General features: G+C 45.8%; 1 protein-coding gene across 5 annotated transcripts in view; it reads right to left on the minus strand.

Moving 5' to 3' along the window:
- Nucleotides 1-2,420: 2,420 nt before the first annotated feature.
- The window catches only part of LOC119164705 (saccharopine dehydrogenase-like oxidoreductase), a 97,435-nt gene continuing 73,455 nt past the window's right edge, over nucleotides 2,421-26,400 (minus strand). For 2 of the 5 annotated variants that reach the window (XM_075874038.1, XM_075874035.1), the window contains one exon: nucleotides 2,421-3,276. In XM_075874038.1, coding sequence (XP_075730153.1) covers nucleotides 2,831-3,276 — 446 coding nt within the window. In that variant the 3' untranslated portion in view covers nucleotides 2,421-2,830. Of the gene's footprint in view, nucleotides 3,277-20,687; nucleotides 21,095-22,252; nucleotides 22,335-26,400 lie in introns of those variants that run through there. The other 3 variants (XM_075874037.1, XM_075874039.1, XM_075874036.1) reach the window with 3 other exon arrangements.

Raw genomic sequence — 26,400 nt, forward strand, 5'->3', positions numbered from 1 at the left:
GCAAAATTGGAGCACAAGCGCTCCGTATATTGGTTAGAACAAGATTGGACCCCACAGTGAAATACATACAGGCTGTGACTTGGGCACCGGGGTACGAAGGCGTGACAGGGAACCTGCGCGTGGACGAGGCGGCTCGAGGCTTCACAAATCACCGAGCCACTCAAGCCAATGCAAGTGATGACCCTACACCCCTGGACCCTTGCTTCGCAACAATTTTAAAGTACTACAGAGAAAATAGGCAGCTGTATCCACGTCCTCACAGCAAGCTCAGCGCTGCGGAGGCAACAGCGCTAAGAAAAATACAGACTAACACCTACATAAATCTGCACGCTCTTCACCTGATCTACCCCATGGCGTACAAAGATATGTGCCCGTGGTGTGAAGCCACCCCAACACTCTTTCACATCACGTGGGAATGTGCAGAGCACGACGAAGAGCACGACACCACTGGCACGTGGGAGGAATGGGAGGCGCTGCTGTCTAGCCCAGCCCTAGTGGATCAGCTGCGACTGATCCAAAGAGCTGAACGGATGGCTCGCGCCAGTGGGGCCCTGGAATAGGGGCACCACCCTGCCGGACAGACTTCGCTCTCCACCCCGTATATTCTTCGGGGCACTGGAGTTCAAGCCTGTTTGGATTATGTATATAATAAAGTTTTGTACTACTACTACTTAACCAGACAGCACTGCGTCTGCCTCTTTTCGTGAAGGAGGGACGCCGGACGCGCTAAAACGCGCATACATCAAAGCAGTGCAGCGTGGCGCGCGCCTGCGAGTATATGGCAGGACTGGCGCCTGGCGTGGCAACGCTGGCGTGACGCGACGAAACCAATGCCGGCGCGCACGTGCGCCGGTAACGTGTAAGTGTATTGACGTTAAAATGATTGATTTCTTACTAAAAAAAGCACGTAATAAGCTATTTATTTTTCTCATTGCACAGAAACGTGTTCTATTTAACACTAGAATATTCTGCGTCGATGTACAATTTTATGGAGCGTAACAAGTAACCAGTGGCCGCTAAACTTGGCAGCCAGACGACAAAGCAAGCATTCCCTCCCCCACTTTTATGTCATCTGTTTCTTCCACCGCCTGGTCATGCCGTCAAGGTATGTGTACTTTTATTTTAAAATAAAATACGTGTAAGTGAGAACCACATATTAACATTCTGTTGTAGAGAAGCTTTATTTACGCAGTCGTATCTCTTTTTGAGCCGAAGCCTCACTCAACGCCTGCCAACACAATTCTCGCAGACACATATACCGTCAATCCCAGCGCTCCAACGGGGCGCCTTAAAAATTTGCATAGATAGCGGTGCCAAACTTTCCTCAATGTATTTTTGTGATAAATAAACTCTTTGGCTAGAACAGAAAACGCGCATTCCCATACGGTAACGTTGAGCTTTTGAGCGGAACGGGGAACGGAGCGCAAGATCGCTAAGCTAAATGCGTCTATAGCACCGCAGAGTAATAGGAGCATCACGTGAATGTTGCGTAATTCAGTATGGTTACGGAATGCTTGTTAGATATACGGGAACCAGTGACAGTTGTGCAGCGCGAGCACTTGTTTTCAAGGGCGAAGCTCCTTATGCAGTGGGTCGTGCGTCCGCTTTTAAATGATTGATTTATATGTGGGGTTTAATGTCCCAAAACCACCATATGTACGAGAGACACCATAAGTGGAGGGCTCCGGAAATTTCGACCACCTGGGGTTCTTTAACGTGCACTCAAATCTGATCCGCTTTTAAATGCGAAGCATTTCTTAGCGCACTTCGGCGACATTGAGCGTATCTATCTATCTATCTATCTATCTATCTATCTATCTATCTATCTATCTATCTATCTATCTATCTAGCCGCCTACTGCTTTTAGCTCTCCTGGCCGTTTCAATTATTGTATCAACACCAAACTTGGTATGGCATAACATGACTGTATGTAGAACGTATCTTGCCATATCGAATATATTATATTTTCCTCATATCATATTTTGTGACGGCAACCCTCCGTAACGAAAAGAGTGAGACGCAGTGTTGTCTGCGTAACGCATTGGCACGAACCGGTTGCCGTCGGGTCGCGCCGACGGACGCTGGTCGCGCCTGTCGCGCCTGGCGTCAAACTATAGAGTGCTCGCGCTATGCTAACGTAGCGTCACTGTGCCCAGCGTGCGCGCGCGTCACCGCTGCATTAGAGTATATTGGACCCTTCATATTGTGCTCGCGCCCGTTTTGCTAGCTCCACCTCATGACCTACTGTACTCTTGACCTGCCCAGCTGGCGGCGGTCACGGAGCTGCCTGCGCTGGCTCGGATGCCGAACTTCACCGCCTAGGGGGCGCTCGAGTTACCCCAGCTGAGTGCTGGTGAATGCATGTAAATGCATGGGTTACCACCAGTTCGAGGAGAGTTTCATCACGCATTGAGTAAATATGGCGGGTATCTTGAATCATTTTATTTCATGTGACTTTGACAATGTTCTTTTGCATTTTAGTTGACATTTCAGTGCATTATTTTTCAATTATAACCGCAAATCAGATACAAACACATGTATCAGCGTGCAAAACAAGAAAGAACGATGACAGAGACAGGTTGTAAAAATTGCTGGCCCTCCAAATGTTTACTTCACTAATGATACCAGCTATACGTGTATACAATGGTAGACTTTTTGTAGCACACTCAGCTGGATTGAATTTACTGTCTGGACAAGAAAGTGCAAGGACTATGACATTTGACACTGGCCGCAGCATGCAGCGCGCATAGAAAACAACCCAATACAGACAATTTTGCGCATAAATACCTTCGTCTCAAATGGCAAATGTAGAACGCAGGTACATGAATAATCAATAAAAAACGCTCTGCAACTGTTTTGAAACGAAACAGCAAACAACTACAGCAAACAACTTTACCTGCAAGACTGCAGCGTTTGCTCTTTTGGAGAGCAGATTAACCTCTGCAACTTCACGGTTCAGCTTGGCTATTTGCGCTTTTAATTCAGCATTATTCTTTGTCATGGTTTGGCATTTCCGGTGCGATGATTTTGTGGAAGTCATCACACGGCGAATCATCTGGCTGGTTATAGTTGTTTGCGTGGTCAATGAGCATCGGTCAATCTTTTTTTTTACTTTGTCGCCAGGTGCATTTTCAGGTACTTCTGTGCCTTCAAATTCGGTGAGAGGGTGCATAAAGTCTGAGGATGGTCCCGAAGTTGTGTTTGCGGATGGTACTGATGACATATGTCGCTCGATGTCAAGCTCTGCTGCATGCCGGAGCTGAACGTGTTTTGTTCCTGCATTAAAAAATTGTGTTCCGTTATACGCCTTTCCTTGAAATTCGTTTTCATTGGTCCAATTCGTATGCAAGAGCCGTGGGGAGACGTCAAGCATTAAACATTGTTAGTCACTTTTTTTCTTTGGGCAGGGTGCGTGTTTCTAAACATTTGAACGTTTCAAGGTGCGGCAGACTTTCGCCACGGGCGGCACCATGTACTTTGAATAGGCGCAGAGTTTTTCAAAGCACTGGGGTTTAGGGACCGGGAGGGCAAAATAAACTTTAAGCGGGTAGACTTAACCAGAAGGAGGTTATCTGATTGGTGGCTAAAGTCAAGACACGAGTGAAAATTAAACTCTTCACTGCAAAGTACGAATCCTCAAACTCACTTTTTAAGGAAAAAAAATTAAATATAGTTTTTGGTTCATTAGGTGTTACGGCCTGGTGGCGCTAGCCACCGCCCGATCTAAAGGGTACAGCCATATCCATCCATCCATCCATCCAATGTGGAAACACTGACGGCACAGCATTCACTTTCAGTCTTTTTATCTTTAGTCCCGGCTTATAGTCGGTTGGAGCAAAGTGCACACTGCACACCTTCGACCTGTCATTTGGGAGCCAAACTTCATTGGCAGTACCTTGAAAGAAAGAAGATGAACATTCAGTGAAATATTGTGACTAAAATACAAAATTTCTTGTTCTTTTCTAAGGAGTGTATCATGCAATTAGAGGTTTATACCATGGTGGCGAAGTGAATAAGACACAGTTATAAAGTCAGCGTATGACTTCACTTCGTTAGCCATGTGACACACGTAACTGGCTGATATACATTAGCACTAAATAAAACGGATGACCAAAAGAAAGAAGACAAGGATACACGCTACTCAGAACTTTTCATTAGGAAAAATGTTTTCACGTATATGTCCTTTTGTCATGCATGCGCGTAGACGGGTAAACTGACACGTTTATATCACACGCGGTAGCAAATAAATTCAAGTTCGAGGTCGAACTAATTAAGTGACAGAGGATAAATATTCACTTACGCAACGCTCTCTGCTCTTTTTGGTAGCGCAATTAAACTACCAAAGCAATCTCGAAGAAGCTGCTTCTTCCTACAATGGGTGTGTTTGAAAATCTAGTTGCGTAACCACATGTAGTTACATGGTTTCCATATGTGGACTCTTGTCATCTTTTCTTTTTTTTCCTAGTAAACAGTTGTGAGTATAGCACGTCGTCATTTACTTTCTTGAGGTTGTTGGTTCATTTTTTGCGCTAATATGCATCTCAGCCTGTCATTCACCACCAACCAGCCCAGCAACTCCCTCTTTTAAAGACACGTAGTCATTTGCAACCCATATTACATTTTCAGCATGCCAGACAACGCCTAATTGAGCAGACTTACCCTTTCTAGAAATCACCTTGATCCATTTTTCACCTACCTCGATCACTGCAAACTCATGAATAGTCACATCAGAAGTGTTCCCTTGCCTTTATTCGCAGAAAGGCACGCAGCACACACCATCGTGATGATTTACTTACAACAAGAAACCTCGCTTCGCTGGTGTACAAACTGCACCTACCTGCACGCTTCTATCGCAGCTCGGCACGAGGAGACGGTAGCAAAAGATCTTCTATATACTTTTAAGTTTATTCAAAAAGAGGCTTTTATTGATTTTTTTACAATCGTCCAGAGTGTATGCACGCGTAAACATTGCTGCTTTTTGTGTCGCGCGAGTAGACGACAAAAAAAAAAGCGTGGTGACCTATGTTTTGGCCGTCAGCAACCGGTGCGGATGGGGTAAGTTGTAGCGCCCCAAAGCACGCAGCGGCAGGCGCCAGTACCAGAAAGGGCGTGCTGGTGCTTCACTCGCTGGGCAGGTCAGTAGAATACAGTAGGTCGTGCTCCACATATACGAAATCACGTGTTACGTAACGTCATTGGATGACGAAATATATGACTGGTGCAAACATAATATATAGCGGGCTCGCGGCCTTTTCGTTAGCTCCACGTATACTAAATTTGGCATCACGTGACGTGAATAGATGACAAAGGTAAAAGACACATCCAAACCTGATAATTATGACACGGAAGTCATACACGGCATCATTTGCCTCCACCTCGTAACATTGGGCTAATTTTAAAGTGAAATATCAACCTTTCTTATTCGTGCTTCGCACATATTCAACTCCCACTGTACGTGGGATCAGCCACTTTTAGGGGCGAAGCTCCTTAAGGCGGCACCCGTTTGTTCCTCGTAGTAGTCGTAGTCGTAGTAGCAAGCCCCGGAAACTCTCAAGTTCAAGGGCTCACCTATAGGGGGCGAAAAAATCAACCATGGCGTGTTTCTGCTTCAAACACCCAGAGTGGATTTACTAACCTCTCTCGCCACTCGCGCTATTGCACTTTCTTGTAGAGGCGTCTTCGTCGGGGCCAAGTTTTAATTTTTAAACAATCAAATACTACATCTCTGCATACCGCTACACATAAAAATCAACTTGGCCTTCTAGCAAGCAGTTTTTCTTAAACAAGCGCTGCGTAATCAATTTTTGTAATAGTTTTCGCTCCAGCTGACTCGAAGTCAGCAGCAGCCTATTGACATCCTTATCCTCAATTCAAAGTTTGCGGCGGCCAACGGTTGCGACGGCAGGTAACGGCTCGCGGTACGTTCGGAGGTGTCTCGGACTGTTTCGTTTCGCCGTAAATATTTCGAGCCTCTGTCGACTGACGCACTCTTTCTCGTTCTATTTATTTTGACTCGTTCAAATGCTTGCTCGAAGAGAATTCAAGTGACTTCTTGGAAACGGAGCGACCATTGAAGCTTTCATCGGATGAACACCCGTTTCAAGCCCAGGCTGGTGAGTAGAAACCACATCAGCTTTTAAACGATGGGTGCTTGCAAGGCTAGTTGGTTCATTTCAACGTATGTAGTTCTTTTGCCAATGACTACGTAGGCGTCACACGGTGGCAGCACATTGCAGTAATAAATTTTAAAACTGTTTAACGTCTTAATCTGTAACCGGAAAAACATGCGTTACTTGCGGCGTGGTTTCACGTGGCAACGAGTCTCTGACTCAATGTTTAATTCTGTAATTATATCACCAGATAACACCAACCAGGCCGGTGCGATGAAAGAAGGAAATAAATGAAATCACTGTTGTCTCGCATGTGTCTTCGTAGCTAGCCCATATATTAGGGCAAAAAACCTACTAGTTAATAGTTTACCGCAGTCGTGTTTGAGAAACATCACATATTTATGGGTCTGGTTTTGCTATAGTGTGACAAAGAAAGCGTCACATAAATGAGAAATACTTCTTTTACTGCCACAGCCTCCGGACCCACCAGACATGGAAGCAGCTGTGTACAAGGGGAAAGGAACCTGCTGCATGGCATGCCTTGTGAAAAAGTAGCCCTGAGTGATACACGTGTTATGAGGTACTATTATATACATATATGTATAAAATACTGCTGTTTACTCGTTAACTGAGTTTATTTGTTTACTTTAGAAAATGTCATGCAATGATTATGCCTTGATTTCATGCATTCATATCTGGTGATGTTACTTGTTTTTCCAGACTGTCATGCAACGACAGGATGACTACCCACGATTGTCTACTCTGCAAGCACGTTGAAACATCTGAATGTCCACTACAACAGGTCATCTCGAACCTCACACATGTAATGCTGCACTTGTGAATGTTTTACCGCACATATCGTGGAGGGTGCTTTACATTGGCCACAAGCATTGGCTGTCTACCATGGCATGGAATCTACACTTTATTAATGTTCAAACTGTAACACTATTAGTTAGATTGTGTCGCACTGCTGAGATAAACAACACACTGTGGCCACAGTGGCCATATTTTGATGGGGGTGAAACGCTAAGACGCTTGTGTGCTTAAGGGTTTGTTCGATTCGTCTGCACCACATGATCCATTTTACAAAGTGCTGCGCCTCGCCATTCACTTCAGCGGCGCAGCAATGACATCTTCTAAATCGTTCCATTCCTTTCAAAAAGCGCAGGAGAGGTACAGCACCAAAACTAGTTCATGACTTTCCTGTACCTTCTGCTCTGACGGTGCTGGTTTGGTGCAGCCGCACGCACAGCTTAACAAACAACATAGCATTAGACGTAGGTACTGTACCCACCTCTACAAATGCGGCTTGTTTTGCCAAGATGGTTGCACCTCATTAAATTAAGCGAACAAAAATAAGGATTCCACATTGTCGGCACCTTGTCATTCACTTGTGATGCCTCACTGCGAAACTCGTGCTGCAAAAGTTCTGAACTTCTCGTGCACAACTGTCAATCAGTTCTGATTGGTGCAGGTGAACTAAACTGACGCTTAAAAGATGGAAGCTTGAAATATGAAAAAATCTTTTACATAAGGCGTCAGAGCAAAGGTTTCGACAAGTAGTCTTGTCTCCTGTGAGGCTACAATGTATTTTGTTTGAACCACTGGTAGCCAGAATCAATCTAAATTTACCCACTACTGTACGACTCACGATCACTTCATAGCTGGCATGTGAATCGTCAGATATTATTTGTAAAATGATCAACCCCGCAGTGAGGGGCATTAAAAAGCTTTCGGTCATTTATTTGTGCCTTGTGATGGTTTACGAACAACACCCGGAACTGTTTTGTCTTAACTGTATTTAGCTCATAGAAGTTTACAAAAAGATGTGCCAAAGCTCATAAGGCTGCACTCAATTGCTTTAGCTTTGCACATATGTTCAATGGGCTCCTAAAATATAAATCATAAAGGTGATGAGCACTTGCAGCACAGCTTCCTCAAGAACGTGAATGCTGTGGTGAAGAGCAAGATTGCGTTCATTGCATGTGGTACTGTTTTTTTTTTTTCATATAACAGAGAAACGTCCCAGATTTCTTTGAGCACATCTGCTTTTGTTTAAATTAGGTTGTCGTAACTATAGTGTCTACCACTGCGAAGTGAAATTCTGTGCACTTCGGTCATGAAAAAAATCAAAGAAATCATACAGGTAGTTGAAACATACATAATCTTGAATATTTCACAATCACAAGGCAAGAGAGTACGTATTTCAAGTCCTAACCTCTAAAAGTAGCAGGAGAAAACAACTTCAGCTTTCAAGCACAAGTATACTGAAAAAGTAAACACAATAACAAGGGCGTATTAAATGTGACCTTTACTGATCCAGTATTTGGACAGATTCACACAATGTACGTTCAGTTGATTTTAGGTGTGATTGCTTGCAAGAGAGTGCTCAAGTTCTATCGATATGTCTGAGAGCTGAGCTCTCAGACACATCTTCTGCTCAGAACTGAGCAGATAGGGTACTGTGAGAGCACCAACAAAGATGTACAAACAAAAATGTGCAATGCATACCTAAAGCTTATTTTCTTAGAATTAGCCATTTTCGATCTGTAAGCACACACCTCATAACTCTGCTTTTTTAGCATGCATGTTCGCTGCATACGCAACAGACCGGTCATTACCTGCGACGAGAAATCTAGCTGTAGATACTGTGCAACTTAACTATTACAATAAATGTAGCAAGCCCGAAATATTTTCAGGCCCATCACTTAAATACATATTACCTATAATATGGGCTCACGGCTGAAAATTAAAACTAGTGCCTACCCTGTCGACACGACACGACGTTGCACAATTCTGAAGTGTTCAATGTAGCATTGCAGAGCGAAAAAAAATTGAGAAGTGCACGCATCCGCAATTGCTCATTTAACAAAGTTAACAAAACTACATTGCTCTCACTGCGCGAGCTATCTATCGGCAATATTCAAGTTTCCTTTCCGATTCCACATTCTACATTCACTTCACTTCAAGATCAACACAACAGGGCATGCGCCGCATTTGACGGCAGAATTAGACCCTTGTTCTGAAGCCCCGCTATTAAACTCGAGCGCCCCAAACACAATGAGAGCGACGTTCATTCTGCGATCTTCATGTTCAGTTATATGCATTTGCTTGTTAGCTTTCAAGAGTCTTTACACATAGGTGGAAAGCTTTCGGTATGTATGAGTGACTTGTTTTGTTTGGACCCAACCATATACATTGATTGTACCGGCTTGAAAACTCGCAATAAACAATGCAAACCTTACTTGATTAACGTTGTTTTCGCCAGTCGAAACCAGCTAGGTCACCTGGCGATAATGAGAGACGCGAAGCGCGATTTAGCAACGAAAAAAAAAAACAGAGGAAGTGAGCAACACGAACCAGCCGCGCCCCCTCACCACTTGCACCGAAAAAAATGCGTGTTTATTGATGATGATAGTACAACCAGCGCCATCTCGCCTCGCGTTATTGCAGTTCAGCACGCCGCCGCTACGTATTTGAATGTTATTTTGATACAACAGCCCAAAGATAGAATTTGCGTTCTCTAAACTGGTAGGTGTTCAGTGGTAGTAGTGTGTACCCAGTCTTATGTTTTGACCTCCAAGGTGGTGCCGGTGGGAGATTTCTTCTGTGCGTTGTTGAACAGTAAGAATACCGCAGCATGCGCGTTAACTAACAGCTGAGTTCTCCTGTCTCTCATTCCCAATTAGCAGCCATTGGTATGTACATTGAGCACTATCTGACAAGAAAGGGTTGCTACGTTATACTCGCTGAGCGTAACCTCCTTGGTTTTAGAAAGGTTTAGCGAGCGTTGAGCCGCAGTGCCATAAACACAGTGAACTATGCCATGAACTCCAGGGGGTAAAGGTGGGATATAGATGCGAAGCGCAAGCCGTAATAAAGTAAAAGCCGCATTCTCCTGTCTCTCATTCTCCATTAGCAGACATTGGCATGTACATTGAGCACTACCTGGCAAGAAAGGGTTACTACGTTATACTCGCTGGGCGTAAGCTCCTTGGTTTTAGAAAGGTTTAGCGAACGTTGAGCCTCAGTGTCATGAATACAGTGAACTAGTATATACCATGAACTCGAGGTGGTTAAAAGTGGAAAGTAGAGACAAAGCGCAAGCAAGAAAGTGTGCGTGTGCCGCCTCTCGTTTAGTCCTTGGAATATCCGCTGGATGGCGGTGCTTCTATAAGGGGAATATATGTGTAAAAGATGCGGGTTGGTGGTACTTGGGAGTATTGAATAGATGGACGAACGAACACACAGACAGATGCATGGACGGACGCACGGATGACTGCACGGACGGATGGACGCATGGACGGGTGCAGGGGTGGATGCATGGACGAACGCAGAGACGGATGCACAGATGGATGTGTGGACGCGCGAACAGACGCACGCACGGATGGTCACACAGACGGACACATGGACGGACGGAAGCAAGAACGAATAATTGGCGGGCAGATGCTTCGCCCCACTCTGCATCATTCACTCCGTCAATATGCTGCCATTTTTTTATGCGAAGCAATTCTTGGCCCACTTCGGCAACTTTGAGCGTATCTATCTATCTATCTATCTATCTATCTATCTATCTATCTATCTATCTATCTAGCTGCCAACGACTTTTAGCTTTCCTGGCTGTTTCGATAATGGTGTCGATACCAAACTTGGTATGGCATAACATGACTGGACGAAGAACATATCTTACTAGTCATAACACGAAAATTATGGCATGTATGTCATGAATGTCATGATTTACATTTCATGGTCCTGCAGCTCTTGCGGTGGTTTCGTTCACAAGGCATGCTTCAAAACTATTACCGTATGACATGATTGCATGGCGAACGTATGTGACAGACCCTAACATGAGACATAACCTGCGTGTCATGTAACAACATGACCACAAGCGACGCTCATGATGCGCTCGCGGCCGTTTCGCTAGCCTCACATACACCAATTTGGTATTATAATACGTGAATTGATGAGGAAGGTACGCGACTGGTTCAAACAAGATAATCATGAGATTCCTTATCATGTAACAACATGACTACATGCCACGCTCATGATGCGCTGTCGGCCGTTTCGCTAGCTTCAGATATGCCAAATTCGGTATTGCGTGACATCAATGAATGATGAAGCTATGTCACTGGAGCGAACATGATAATCATGAGATGCGTGTCATATAAGAAGATGACTACATGCCACAGTCATGGCGCCAATACATTTCGACGTGACGCGGTGCGTGTGCTCGCCGGCGTTCATTTCGCTGCGTCACGTCGGCGTTGCCACTCCAGGCACCGGTCCTGCCATATACTCGCAGGTGCGCGCCACGCTTTGTTGCGTCAACGCATGCGCGTTTTTGCTCGTCCGGCGTCCCTCTCTCACGAAAAGATGAAGATGCAGTGTTGTCTGGGTAACGCATCGGCACGAAATGCAGCATATCGCATTTTGCACCAGTTGTTGTCGGGCCACGCCGACGGACGCTGGTCGCGTCTGGCGTCAGACTATACAGTGCTCGCGTTTTGCTTACGTAGCATCGCTGTCCCCAGCGTGTGCGCGCGTCAATGCTACGTTGGAGTATACTGGGCCCTTCATGCGCTCGTGGCCGTTTTGCTAGCTCCACATATACCAAACTTGGTGTTACGTGACGTCAAAGGACGATGAAATATATGACTGGTGCAAACATGATAATCCTGATACGCATGTCATGTAAGAACATGGCAAAATGCTAAGCTCATAGCGTACTCGCGGGCGTTTCACCAGCTCCTCATACACTTATGTTAGTATCACGTGACGTAAATAGATGACGAAGGTAAACGACACATGCAAGCATGATGATAGTCCAAGCATAATGATGATCCAAGCATGTCATGATAATCATGACATGGAAGTCATGTACGGCATCATTTACCTCCACCTCGTAACGTTGTGCTAATTTTAAAGTGACATATCAACATTTCTTATTCATGCTTCGCATATCATCCATTCCAACTGTACGTAGGATCTGCCTTTTTTTTCTTTTGAGGCATCTATGCTGCCAGCGCTGACACCATGGCACAGCGCACAAGCATCATGACAATCTCTTGTTCTTTTCTCGAATCGAACTCCTTGACGTTCTTGGGAACGCTGTGCGTTAACAGACGAAAACAACAAATCCGGTGCGCTCAGTTTGCCCGCTCACTCAGCTGGCGGCGATCAGCCGGCGGTCTTCAGAGTTCTCGCTGTTAACGAGATCTGGACGTGACCCTCCAGTTTTGCGACTTCCAGTTGCTCGCATGCAGCCTCTGCCGGTGTGAACATCAGTCGCTTTTTGGCCACTAGTCGCGAAAGATCGCGCGACTGCTGCTGGTCGCCGGTGTGCACCAGCCTTTAGAGTCGGTACTCTACGATGGGAGCCGTCCCATTGTAGGGGATCAATCAGCTGTCCCGTCATGAACAGGTCACAACCTCGGAATATGTAAATATTGTTGGTAATGGTTTAGAGAACTTGGCACTCTACTGTGCGAGGCCTGGCATTTGATGATGTCCTTAAAAAAATAAAGGTCGCTGGCTGGCCCAGATAATAATGAACAATCCTCGTTTTCAGAAAGCCAACAAAGCGCAACAAAACAGTCTTTTCTTGAAAACCTCGGCAGTCGCCCTGGGAAGAATTTGGAGTTTACAAGAAATGCTTCTTCGCTCTCTGAGTAGCAACGTCAGCGACGTAGTTGTAATCAACTGTGAATTGGGTAACCAAAAGTTTTATATCTTAATTCCTTACTGATTGAAATGACAGCGCTCAAACACGAATATAGCGCTTCAGGCGTGACATTTTAAGCCATACTAAGAGGCCATTATGTTTGCTGAACGTGTAACGGGCACTCAGAATTGGTAGGTTGATAACTTCATTGGCAGTACTCCAGTACTTTTGCCGACAATCCTTCATGTCTTACTATACTATGGTATATACATGGTATACACAGTGAACTAGTATATACCATGAACTTGAGGTGTTTAAAGGTGGGAAGTAGACAAGAAGCGCAAGCTGTAAGAAAGTGTGCATGTGCCTACTCTCGTTCAGTCCTTGGAATGTCCGCTGGATGGCGGTGCTTCTATATGAGCACTGTATGATGAAAAGATGCAAGATGGTGGTACTTGGAGTGTTGAAGAGGTGGATGAATGGACACACAGACAGATGCATGGATTGACCCACGGATGGCTGCATGGACGGATGGACACGTGGACGGACGCAGAAGCAGATCCATGGACGAACGCAGGGATGGACGCACAGATGGATGTGTGGTCGCACGAACAGACGCACGAACAGATGCACGCACGGACGGGCGGATGAACGCACGGGCGGCCACAAGGACGCACGCATGGACGGACGGAAGCAGGAACGAATGGACGGATGGATGCTTCGCCCCACTCTCTATCATTCACTCCTTGGATATGCTGCCATTTTTTTTTCAGCAATGCTGATGCAAAACAGCTCATAGCTTGCCTACCCTCTTACTTGGAGATATAGTGACGTTCTTTCAAGTGTCATCATCAGACCGAAAGTTATTTTAGCATGACGTAATCAAATCTGCGTTATTTAATTCAATGTTTGTTGCAATGTTGTTTTCCTATTGTTTCTAAAAGCAGTGTTTATGATAAGCTTTGGGCTGAGATCTTACAAAGAAGTGATAATAAAAGTTGAGCCAGTTCTGCAGGCACAATTAATAGGCCGTTCAGGCTGCCTCCATTGACCACTAACGCTCCGGCCACCGATGATGGATTTTTAAACATTAGGCATTTGCTATTACACTTCCAACCTCTTTCCACAAAGGCCGTATAACACTAGTTCCTATGAAAGACCCAATGTCCACGCGACCAGAAGATTGGCGCCCTATTACCCTGTTCAATGTAGATTACAAGCTCTTGGCCAACGTTTTGGTGCGCAGAATCAGTCCATTTCTTCCTACATTAATTGCTCCCCACCAGGTCTGCTCTGTTCCGGGCCGAGAAATACACGCCCATACGTGGTTAACGCGTGACATCATTCAATACACCACTAGCCGATGTGCGCAAGGACTGTTGGTTTCATTAGATCAAGAGAAAGCTTTTGATTTCATATAACATGGCTACATACTAAATGTTTACACGCATACGGATTCCCGGATAAGTTCATTGACCTCATCCACGCGATGTACACTAATTCAGAAAGTACCCTTTACTTAGATTCCAGTGAGAGTCACGCATTCAGAGTCACGAGTGAGGTCCGTCAAGGGTGTCCCCTCTCCCCAGTGTTATTTATCCTTGCATTAGAACCCTTCTTAAGGGCCGTTGAACATCACCCGCAAATTCGTGGCTTACCTCTACCCAGTAACACTCAAATAAAGGTCACTGCATATGCAGATGATATTACTCTATATGTACATAATGAACAGTCGCTGCAGTATGCTCTTGATACATTCCATGATTTCGGTATTATCTCCGGTGCAAGGTTAAACTTTTCTAAAAGCTAGTATTTTTTCATTGGCAACCCCAGCGGTCGTATGAACATCACGTCGCCTTTACAGTAATCTCCCGAGATTTCAATACTCGGAGTTACTTTCACTGCCTTTGGTATACAGGATAGCATCTGTTCATCCGTTATACAAACTCTTCTAAGTGATATCAAAGCAGCCAGGTACTTCGAATTCCCCCTCTTGGAACGCCGATACTTAACTCAAACGGTGTACCTAGGAAAATTTTGGTACCTTTGCCATTCTGTTAAACCACCGCTCCACGTCTGCAGGAAAGTGCAAAGCTTCAACAGTTCATTTTTTTGGTCTGGTGGCACAGAATTGTTATCGCGCCCAGCGTTAGCTCAACCGCGAGATCAAGGCGGTTTTGCATTCCCCGACGTTTCCGTCACGGCTTCTACATTGTGCCTCCGCACTCTATTGCGAATGCTAAGCAATGATGGCATGCCCGCTCAGACACTGGCTCGCTACCATCTGAGGCCATCACTACGTGTCTTCTTGCCGGATAGCCAAATAAACCAAGGTCCCTAATCAACTGAATTACCATCTTTGTATCGAGCCCTTCTGGCATTTCACCGACGTTTGGAAGCTACGTGCCCAGAGATAGAGGTGGCCGATTCTTAAGTGGTGGACACAATGGCCGCCCTTCTACGACCCTTGGTGCCCCAGCATCGTCAATCTGTAATGAACCACGCTTGGAAACCAATAACTGCCGCAGTGTTGCCAGGGCATTTCAGAGACTTTGTCTGGAGGTTGGGCTGGGGCTTGCTCCCCACGCGAGATCGGTTGCAGTGATGGCAGGTGGTTCGCACTTCCACTTGCCCTAACTGCGCCATGGTAGAGACCAATCGACATACGATGTTTGAATGCGTGGTTTCCCGCCTTTTTTGGCGTGCGGTTAATGCTGGTTTTCGGAAACAGGGTGTGCGAACTTTCGTGTCCAACGGCCGATTTCCGCGTAGCCGCTTCTTCGCTCTGTTAAAAGTTGCGGGGCTGTTCAGCCTTTGGAGAAACCGATGTGAGGCCGTAGGTGCCAATTGCCGCCGGCGTGCTTTGTTGCCGATACTTGGGAGAATGAGACGAGAGATCCTCGCGTTCCTCTCCGAGGAGCTTTTCTTCCTCGGGGAGCAAGAGTTTCTGCGGCATTGATCGTGCCCTTTCGTCAAGGTGGAACACGAAAGGCATGGGATGTGGCGCCCTCCGCCTCATGTCCGTAATGCGTCCGGACGGAAACCCTCAGTCATGTTCATCACGAATGTTCTGTGGCCAACGATTTCTGACGTTTGGTGATCAACTAGATTGAAGTTATGATAAAATGACAGTCACGTCGTCGAGATATTGTTCGTTGAGTTCATAATATTTACTGGTGCTTTTTTATTGTGGAAACGTAGGAGAATGGCGCACCTGCGGAGACGCCTGCAGAGGTTGATGTTTTTTTCTGCTACATCACTTAACCTTCATGTTAACACATCTGAACGAAGAGCTAGTCACTTCGGTGGAAGAAGCGTTCCTCCTGTTCTGGTGAACGTGATGTTTTCTTGTTAGAGTTAGTCCTATTTCACTAAAACTTCCATTTTGTATAGTATATGTATCTTTTTTGTTCCTGTTCATGAAGTGTACGTACATCTCCGCGTAGTCGTTTCGTGCACGCTAGAAACTTCTTTTGCAAGTACAAACAGTTTTCATTGTACAAATGTATGTATACTAAGGTAAATAATGATTTTCTTGTTTCTTGTGTACAAAATATTATCAAACGATTAAATTTTTGTATGCAAGGTTCGATCAGAAATAAATTTCTTTTTAAACCACTTTGCTGTTTGACGTACCCTAAATCTTCGAGCATTTGTTCTAAACACGCAGCTCTTGGCTGTTTTTCAAGCGCAGACTTTCTGATATCTAAATCACTCGCCTTTGGTTGCAGGTACTCCGCACTCTTCTATGCTCGCCTACGTATCCTTATAATTATGTGCACGTTGAACAACAGCGGTCACATGGTCGATGCAGAGCTGGAAGACGTAGAATCACAAAGCACAGGTTGAGTGCACTGCTAGTACACTTCTTACTTTTACAGTTGGCAGTTCGGTGAACACGCACAAACTACGGTTTTCAGACACTCTCCTACTGTCTTCCTTCAGCACTAAACAAATATAACTTATGCAATGACAAAATACGTTACCTTTCAAAACGAAAATGCGTCGAATTTTTTTATTATCAACCTAGCTTTAGTGTTTCTTTTTTTATAAATGTGTTTTTTACTGAATTTTTTATCCTTTGCTTTCTGTATGCCTATTTCAATATTGCGACCAGTGAAAATTCTTGCCAATATTGCTGCTGCCATAATTCTTCGGAAGGTGGCCCCAGCCAAGCTGCCTATATGCAGCTTTCGTAGCGCCATCTTTGCTGTTTAAACATGTCTTGTGTCTATTTCATATTAAAGTTCACTTCACTTCACAAATGCGTCTTTGAGTGCTGCATGAATCGTATTATACTGCAACAAGCCTAATTATCTTTTATCTCACCCCAGGTATTCAAACTAAACAGGAGTATTCGAGTATGATGTGCCTAATAATCCTGTCGTACTTTGGTACATGCACATGCGATTACCGTTAATGATTTCACGCTCGGCGGAGCCTGGGGCATATATATGAACTTTTGTTTCTGAAATGAATTCAGTTGCGAGTGTAGCCATGGTGTCACGTTCTTTATGTGCCTGTTAATCCCTTAAAAATTGCGCTACTGAACCATACTTTATAATTACCAATGCCTGCTCGTGCCCTTGCTTGGTTCATATATATTGTCATAAATTGGCCCTTAACTACAATTTATCTTAACCCGATGGCCCCGCTGCGGTGGTCTAGTGGCTAATGTACTCGGCTGCTCACCTGCAGGTCGCGGGATTGAATCCCGGTTGCAGCGGCTGCATTTCCCATTGAGGCGAAAGTGTTGTAGGCCCCTGTGCTCAGATTTGGGTGCACGTTAAAGACACTCAGGTCGTCGAAATTTCCGGAGCCCTCCACTACGGCGTCTCTCATAATCATATGGTGATTTTGGGACGTTAAACCCCACATATCAACCGTCAAATCTTAACCCGACGTGACAGCTGTATCCTAGGAGCACATATGTAATGTTTATAAAAATGGATAGCCATCCCTGCATCCTGAATTGACGCTTCATAAACATTACAGTCTATTTGAAAGGCAGCTGCGAGACCTGGCATGACTCGGGATTTGCAAGCAGAATCCTAGGATTGGATTGCCCCTGGGACCTTGATATATTTTTTTTTTACAATCGTTGCGTGAACGCAGTCAATGCCAGCTTTCACTAACGCATTACCCACGCGTTTTATTGCCGTTCCTGTGTAGTTATGAAGTTTGTATAATGTGCGGCACATACCAGCATTCGCGTGGCACATACCCACCTGCAGGTACGTGACACTGTCTGGCGGTAACTGTTTGACGGCGTACGAGATGGCGTTATGACGTGATTCATGCCGTGACAGGTGAGCCGTAACGAGAGCACCCTGACGTTGGTGGCTAGATAAATTGATATTTATTTATTTTAGAAATTGCTGCCCTTTGAGAGGGCTATTGCAGGAATTGAAATTTACAGTGCCGAAAAAAATTGCAACAGAACAGGTACATGAGGAGTAACAACAAGATAACAATAAAAATATTTATAGCAATAAAGAAGTTAAGCTTTTGTTACTCAATGATTTTTAACAGGAATTGTCACAGAATCATACAGGGCGAGTGATTCTGAAGTGAGTACCTAAGAGATTTCATATTTTCGTTTTGCGGGGGAACCAACTATACCTAAAAACATATGTGCATGGAATAAAAAACGTAGCAAGATTGAGCTCATGGAAGTTACGGGTAGAAAAACGCTTGGCAAACCAAGGAAAGGCTGTGTTTGAAATGCGATAAGCACGGTTAACTGTGTTGTGCAAAAATTTTTGATTCTACATCACGACGTACTGACGGAGGTTCCAAAGCAGGTTCCAGCTCACGTAATGCTAACGACGGTGAGAAGAAGCGGTCGTACCTGCGAAAAACTAAAGCGTGTTTTATGGGCATGTGTAGTGAGAAAAAATACGAGTGCGCACGGTACTAAATACTGTTCAACGGGCGCCGAGCGTAACTTGTTTTACTGAATGAGACAAGAGAGCAAGCTGCACAATTTCAGTGGGTAATCTCATTAAACATGTGGCTGTCACTGTTTTTTCATATGTATGGTTCAACTCTGTGACAGACAGTGTTCCTTGTTTACATGTCTACTGCTAAAGTCACGTTTGTCAATATGCAGTGTAAACTTACTTTGTTGCTGTTTTTCTTTTTTGCCATTTGAAGCCTCTCGGTCACCTGGCGACGTTGCGGAAATATTTATAGTACCGTTACGCTGCCTTGTGTGCAAATACCACCTCGCAACAGCAGTGAATAAGCGCCCATAACCTGCGGGCGAGCACTGCGACCACCCTCACCCCGCCAGGAACGCAGCGGCCATATAACTCCGTGCAATGATGACGATAGCTTAAGTAGTGCCGTCTCAGCGTCAGATGCTTTAGTTCACAAGACCATCACTACCATTATTTCCGTCGCACTGTCAAAGATACAGTTTCTCTTCTTTGAATGGTAGTATAGGTGTTCTGTGGGAAAGCGTTGCCCTGCGTACGTGTGGTCGGGCTTTTACTGTCTCGCTCAATGGAGGTTACCTCCAAAGTGCTGCAGAGGGATGGGGGCGAGAGAGGAAAGAAAGTATGGGAGAAGAAAAATAAATAAAAAGGAAGCATCCCTACCTATTCGCGCGCGTGCATCAACTCTCTGCCAATTAAACAAAGCCGTCTAGGAAAGGCAAAGAATGGATCGGAAAGGCAAAGAATGGATCTAAAGAAACATCACGTGACATTCTTTACTTTGAAGTATGAAAAACAAATCCTCGGCCTGCACCATATAGCAGGCAATGCCAATTAGAAAAGAAAAATTAGTATGGCAAAACCAAGTGAAATTTTGAGGTTTATCATGTGACATATTCTTCGTTGTGACGTAAGAAAGAGAAATCGTGAGCCTGCACCATAAACATATAGCAGGCAACACCACGTGACAGGCTCACGGGCTCATGTAGAGTTCAGGGTCGCAGCCAAGTCCAAGCTACGAACGCCTGAACAGCAAAAAACTTTCCAACAGCAGCGCCGACGGCTATTTACCGAGAGAACTCGTGTTCACCGCGCATATGCAGCAGTGCGGTTACAAGAACAGGACCGGAGGGCGATGCGCAAGCAGCAAAAAACACACCAAGTATGCGGCAGCTTTCAAAGCCGAATGGAAGCTTCAATGTTAGTCGAATAAGTGGCATTTTGGGCAGAGCAGCACCTATATACGAGGCGATGACGGAAATAAGTTCACCGGGGCCGACCCCTACCTTTAGCTGGTGTTTCTCGAGGGACTTCGGCTGGGACGCCTGCAACCATCTGTGGCCACTAATTTCAGCTTTGCTGGTTAACCGTTGGTACGGGGTGCTTAGGCGGTGATTTTTGAGAGTGAGTGAGTGAGTGAGTGAGTGAGTGAGTGAGTGAGTGAGTGAGTGAGTGAGTGAGTGCGCGCGCGTGTGTGTGTGTGTGTGTGTGTGTGTGCGCGTGTGTGCGCGTGTGTGCGCGTGTGTGCGCGTGTGTGCGCGTGTGTGCGCGCGTGTGTGTGTGTGTGTGTGTGTGTGTGTGTGTGTGTGTGTGTGTGTGTGTGTGTGTGTGTGTGTGTGTGTGTGTGTGTGTGTGTGTGTGTGTGTGTGTGTGTGTGTGTGTGTGTGTGTGTGTGTGTGTGTGTGTGTGTGTGTGTGTGTGTGTGTGTGTGTGTGTGTGTGTGTGTGTGTGTGTGTGTGTGTGTGTGTGTGTGTGTGTGTGTGTGTGTGTGTGTGTGTGTGTGTGTGTGTGTGTGTGTGTGTGTGTGTGTGTGTGTGTGTGTGTGTGTGTGTGTGTGTGTGTGTGTGTGTGTGTGTGTGTGTGTGTGTGTGTGTGTGTGTGTGTGTGTGTGTGTGTGTGTGTGTGTGTGTGTGTGTGTGTGTGGTGCACGACACAACCGAAGGTAGTGCACTATACCACTGCAAAGGCTTGCTGCTGTTCGGATTCATTTGACGTCAACAGCGCATTGCACAACCAAAAGTCTAGTTCTGTGACCTTATTGGACATTACAAGCGTATCGAGGTGCTTCACAGAAGAAAGTTGTAAGAGAAAAAACTGCAGAAACTCGTTTTAGTCACATACGCCTACTTCGTACGCTCTACGTTCACACCTATCAATGTAAATTTGCCTACATTACCAAGGTACTTTCACGGGCATTGACTGAAAGTCAAAATCATCCCACTGTGGTGATCAACACAAAAATGACAAGTGGAGCATTCGTGGTACTAGCGTTGTGATGTTTTCAGCGTTCCTCGGATAGCACAGATATATTGAAACCACGTCTTTGGACCCGCTCCAAGTATGATGTTCGGTCCAGGGCGACGCCTGGGCTCAGCACTCCGCCCCTGCGCACCACATGAGTGTTTATATGAGAACCGCAGGAATTCATTTTCTGCCGCAAGCGGCAGGCTAATAGTCTTGTCAGAGCACAAATCGAATTACCTTACAAGAGCATGAGAGGCATGAGAGACTAGATAAAACCATGGCGGCACCTCTGACTGGTTTAGTAACGGCTGTCACACTTTTTGAGAGCCCCTCACGAAACACACGGTGATGTGCAGTAGATTCCGAAGCCACTAACGGCGTTAAAATATCTAGACAACAAGACAATTAACTTCACAAGTTGCTGAACAGGACATGTAGCGCTTGACGAAAATGGCTAGTCTGTAATCGCGGACATGGGCGTATTGAAAAAGCAGCCACAAGATGCCACTACAGAAGCTAATGTTAAGCCTGTGCTTCCCGCGCCAGTCTCGAGTTGAACTCATTGAGGCATTGAAGCACCTCGTCTTCATGTCAATCTCCCACACGTGCTCCCAAGCATTGTCCTCGAAGATATTGTCAGCCCCGTGAGTAAGCTCTTACAAAGTCCAAAACAACGTAGGAGTCGACGTATACTTTGGAAACAACGAGAATAATAAATAATAATTGCCTTCTTCCTCATACAAAATAAAAGAACAGAATGCAGACCAAAAGCTACAAAAATGTAGCTTGAGTGCGGCTGAGGCTCAGGAGCTTTCTCCTCATATTCTTGCATTGTGCTTCCGCAGTTTGTGTAAGCAACGTATTGAATGAAAATTGATCCAGCCATCTTAGGTGAATGCACAATGAACCCTGGGAGTTTATATATACATATTGCAGCGATCGACTTGAGAGCCAGATGAACGGATGGACAGTTTTCTAGTAAATAGGCAGAAAAATGTTTACACATTTTAAATAAACATAACATTGAAAATTCAATAGACTAGTGCTACAACTTTGGCTTGATTATCAGGCACACGGCCAGGTGTGAATTTATGGTGTAAACGTATGGTGAAAACATCAAGTGTGAAGACACACGCTCAGCTTCGAAAGTTGGTACTGTAGTGGCTTAATTATGAATAGTTCCAGCGTAAGCATGTCAGCTATATTAACAAAAGCTAAAGTATCACGTAAGAAGCTTTAGCTTGAGACGATGAATGCAAGCCTTAATTGCAGTAAAGAATGCACCTTAAGTCACTCACTTCACTATCATCTTGTCTTTCTCCTTGAGCACAACCACTGCGGCTTGCACCATGCACACAGCTGTTGTCAGGTACGCCGGATCTGCAATTTTATGAAAAAGCATGAAGTTACACCTGCTTTTCGTGAAAACGTCATTGCACTGCGGCATCAAACGCTTGACCGTAGAGCTGCTCAGAGAAAGCCGTGAGGCTGCATTCAAGTAAAGTATTTTATAAAAGTATAAAAACAAAAGAGTGACTACGCCTTTAAAAAAAGAAAGTCATGCACGGTTTCTAAAGACGTGGAAGCAGATTCCGAAGCAAACAAGTAGTCTTCGTGTAATATGGTACGTTATCAAAGATGCAGTGCCGTTCCGGGCAGTCCACTAAAAAGTTATTTTCTGATTGCCGCATGGTCCAATTCGGCTGGTCATTTCCGTTCGCTTTTCGATGAACGTAGAACGCAAACGTTCACTAGTATTGTCAGAGCACTTCAATACCTTCGAATACTGAGATTACAAGGGAGAGTGTGTGGTCATTACGCTATCGTTGATGTTATCAGGAGATTTTGAGTCGCATGTAAGAGTGAAACATCCAGCCATATTTCGTAAGCGCTTTAGGAAATACTCTTTAGACAAGTGTCATTCATTGAACCTAAGAAGACCGCACAAGGACGGTACGAATGGAAAGGGAACGAAGACGGCCGCTGATTGCGAAATTAAATGTTTATCGACAAAGGCAAGGATGTATAGGCTTTCAAGAAACTGAAAATACATTAGATTACAATATTTAGTAACTTGTGTGACATCAAATGGTGGTTTATTCTTCAAACAAATCAAGTGGCAGAGTGCTTACACATTGAATGTTCCTTTCGTGGACGGCAAAAGCCTGGAAAATTTCCCGTGCGCGCCTTCAACGATGGAGCTTTAGGAGAGTGACGTCAGACAGACTAGGGATGCACCCCTGTCTGGCACAACGTGCTACTATACTACTACCAGCACACGTTTTTAAAGGCGGGTGCTGGTTTTTTATATACCGCCACCGCTGGTACGCGTGCTGGTTTTCAATGCGAAGCATTTCTTAGCGAACTTCGGCGACTTTGAGCGTATCTATCTATCAATCTATCTAGCCGCCTACGACTTTAGCTCTCCGGGCCGTTTAGTTAATGCCAGCAATACCAAACTCGGTATGGCATAACATGACTGTATGAAGAATATATTTGGCTAGTCATAACATGACAATCATGAATTCCATAATTTACATTTCATGGTCTTGCAGCTCTTGCAGTGGTTTCGTTCACATAGCATGTTGCAAAACTGCTATGGTATGACATGATTGCATGTCGTACGCAAGCGACCGACCCTAACATGAAAATCATGACATGCGTGTCATGTAACAACATGACTACATGCCACGCTCATGCGCTGGCAGCCGTTTCGCTAGCGTCACATATACCAAATTTGGTGTTACAGTACGTGAATGGATGACGAAAGCATAATACTGGTGCAAACACGATAAAGATGAGATGTGTGTCATGTAACAACATGACTACATGCTATGCTCATGATGCGCTCGCGGCTATTTCGCTAGCTTCACATGTACCAAACTCGGTATTACGTGACGCAAATGGACGACATAGGTAAATGACGCATCCAAACGAGATAATCACGACATGCGTGTCATGTAACAACATTACTACATGCCACACTGATGATGCACTCGCGGCCGTTTTGCTAGCTGCACATATACGAAGTTTGGTGTTACGTTACGTCAATGGATGACGAAGTTATATGACTGGTGCAAACTTGATAATGCAGAAAAGCGTCTCAATTAGGAAAATGACAACATACCACGCTCATAGCATGCTCGCGGCCGTTTTGCTAGCTGCAACATATACTATACTTGGTATCACGTGACGTGAATAGATGACGAAGGTGAACGACACATCCAAACATGAAAATCATGACACGTAAGCCATGAACGGCATCATTTACTTCCACCCCGTAACATTTTGATGATTTTAGAGTGACATATGGAAGACGAAGTGTTGCTGTAGCTGAGTGTTTGCCGTTCATCGTTAGACTTTTCTCCTATTTTCACATTTATACTGGGAACATAGTTCCCTATTCGGCGGCGATGGAAGTAGACTCATCTGCACATCCTCCCGATTTGCCGGCGACGGCGCTGGCAGCCTCAAGGAAGCGAAACTGCCTTTCCAGTGACAGCGAGGCTACCCTCAGTAACACTGCCACGAGCGCCGACAGCTCCGACGACGATAACGTGACCGTCATGAGCCAGAAAGCAAAGCGGAGGATGCTCAGGGCATCCCTGGACGCATTTGCTGTGAGGGCCCCGCAAAGCCCGCCGAGGTACACCGTCCTATTCTTGCCTACGCAACCATTCATCAACATGAGACTACTGAACAGGCAAGCTGTATCTTCAGAGCTCGAGGCACTTTTGCCGAACAGTATTAAGGATATTGCCGCGACAGGTTGGCCACGTTCAAGTAGCCGCCGCAATCATCATGGCAAGAGCACCAGCAAGACCCGGCTGGCATGCGTCACGCGTTCGTGCGCTCCAACAACGAGGAAGAGGAAGTTAGTTGACTCTGTGCCTCTCGGCTACTTGGACTCGACGACCATAGTCATTAGACTTGTGGGCACAAGTTCGCCCTAATAAAGTTGCTTGTTTTTTTGGCCTGTCTGCCTCAGCATCGCTACATTTCTGGTGGAGTTGCTGGGTTATGAATCGAAGCCCCGCGAGCTCAAGACAGCGTAGCCCCGACGACCAGCGTATCAACCCCGTGGAAGTGACTCCTGTACACCAGAGGGCAAGTCGCCGTCTTCGAGGTGACTCACCTGAGTTCGGTCCTCTTCACTTCACACCAAGGGGAATTCAAACTATGGATGCCACCACTATGACTACCCAGGTAACACCGGCACAAGTGTTCATAAGCCAACCGCACCAGCCGCCAGTATTCCACGGCGACTCGTACGAGGATGTTGAAGATTGGCTGGACCTGTTCGAGAGAGTGGCGCGCTTGAATGGTTGAGACGAAAGAGAGAAGCTCCGTCGCGTATACTTCGCCCAGGACGACTTCGCAAAGACATGGTTTGAGAACCATGAAACCTCGTTGTCTACCTGGGAGGTATTTCGACGACAAGCAGTGGCTACGTTCGCGAACGTAGACCGAAAGGAAAAAGCGGAAGCTGCTCTTCAATCCAGGAACCAGCTCACAAACGAGAGTGCTGCCATGTACATTGAGGACATGGTCCGTCTGTTCAAGCGTGCGGATCACAACATGGCTGAAGATAAGAAGGTGCGCCATCTAATGCGCGGAGTGAAGCAAGAGCTGTTCGCCGTTCTCGTCCGCAACCCTCCAAGCACTGTTGCTGAGTTTTATTCGGAAGCGACGGCCATCGAAAAAACACTAGAACAGCGCGCTCGGCAGTACAGCCGGAATGTTAACTGCGCATCTGCACAGCTATTTTCTGGAGGCGTGCGAAACGACGTTGAAGCCCCGCGAGAGCTCATTAGATCAGTTATTCGGGAAGAACTGAGCAGACTGCAAATGCCCCAGACTTCAACTGCACTATCTGTTACAGACGTTGTTCGTGACGAACTGAGGCAGGTCATACGAGAACCAGAGCGTGAGCTGCAGCCAGTTCGACCTATCCGAACGTACTCTGAAGTTCTCCGACAACCAACGGTACACAGCAATGCAGCAGTTGCGATGGCGCCGACTCTTCTCCCATCTACAGCACGCAGCGTACCTCGTCCACGGGAACCAACGGCTACCTATCTGCCCCCAGGAGCACGTAGCACGCATCGCTATGTGGAGCCTAGGCCCAGAAAAAGTGACGTCTGGCGTGATCACGAGCGCAGGCCTCTTTGTTTCCATTGTGGCGAAGCGGGTCATTTGTACAGATTCTGCCCTTACCGACAGGCTGGATTAAGAGGCTTCCCGTCGTATGCACCGTGCCCCCGAAACGGCGAACGACCAGCGGAAATTGAGGAGTACTTGTCTACGCGCCAGAACTCGCCACCTCTACGCCAACGTCGGTCACGGTCACCATCGCCTATGCGCTACCGGTCATCCAGCCCACGTGCACCTTCAAGGCAGCCTGGTCATCGCTCTCCAAGTCCACTCCCGGAAAACTGAAGCAAGC

Source organism: Rhipicephalus microplus, chromosome 9 (assembly GCF_043290135.1).
Source record: "Rhipicephalus microplus isolate Deutch F79 chromosome 9, USDA_Rmic, whole genome shotgun sequence".
NCBI lineage: Eukaryota > Metazoa > Arthropoda > Arachnida > Ixodida > Ixodidae > Rhipicephalus > Rhipicephalus microplus.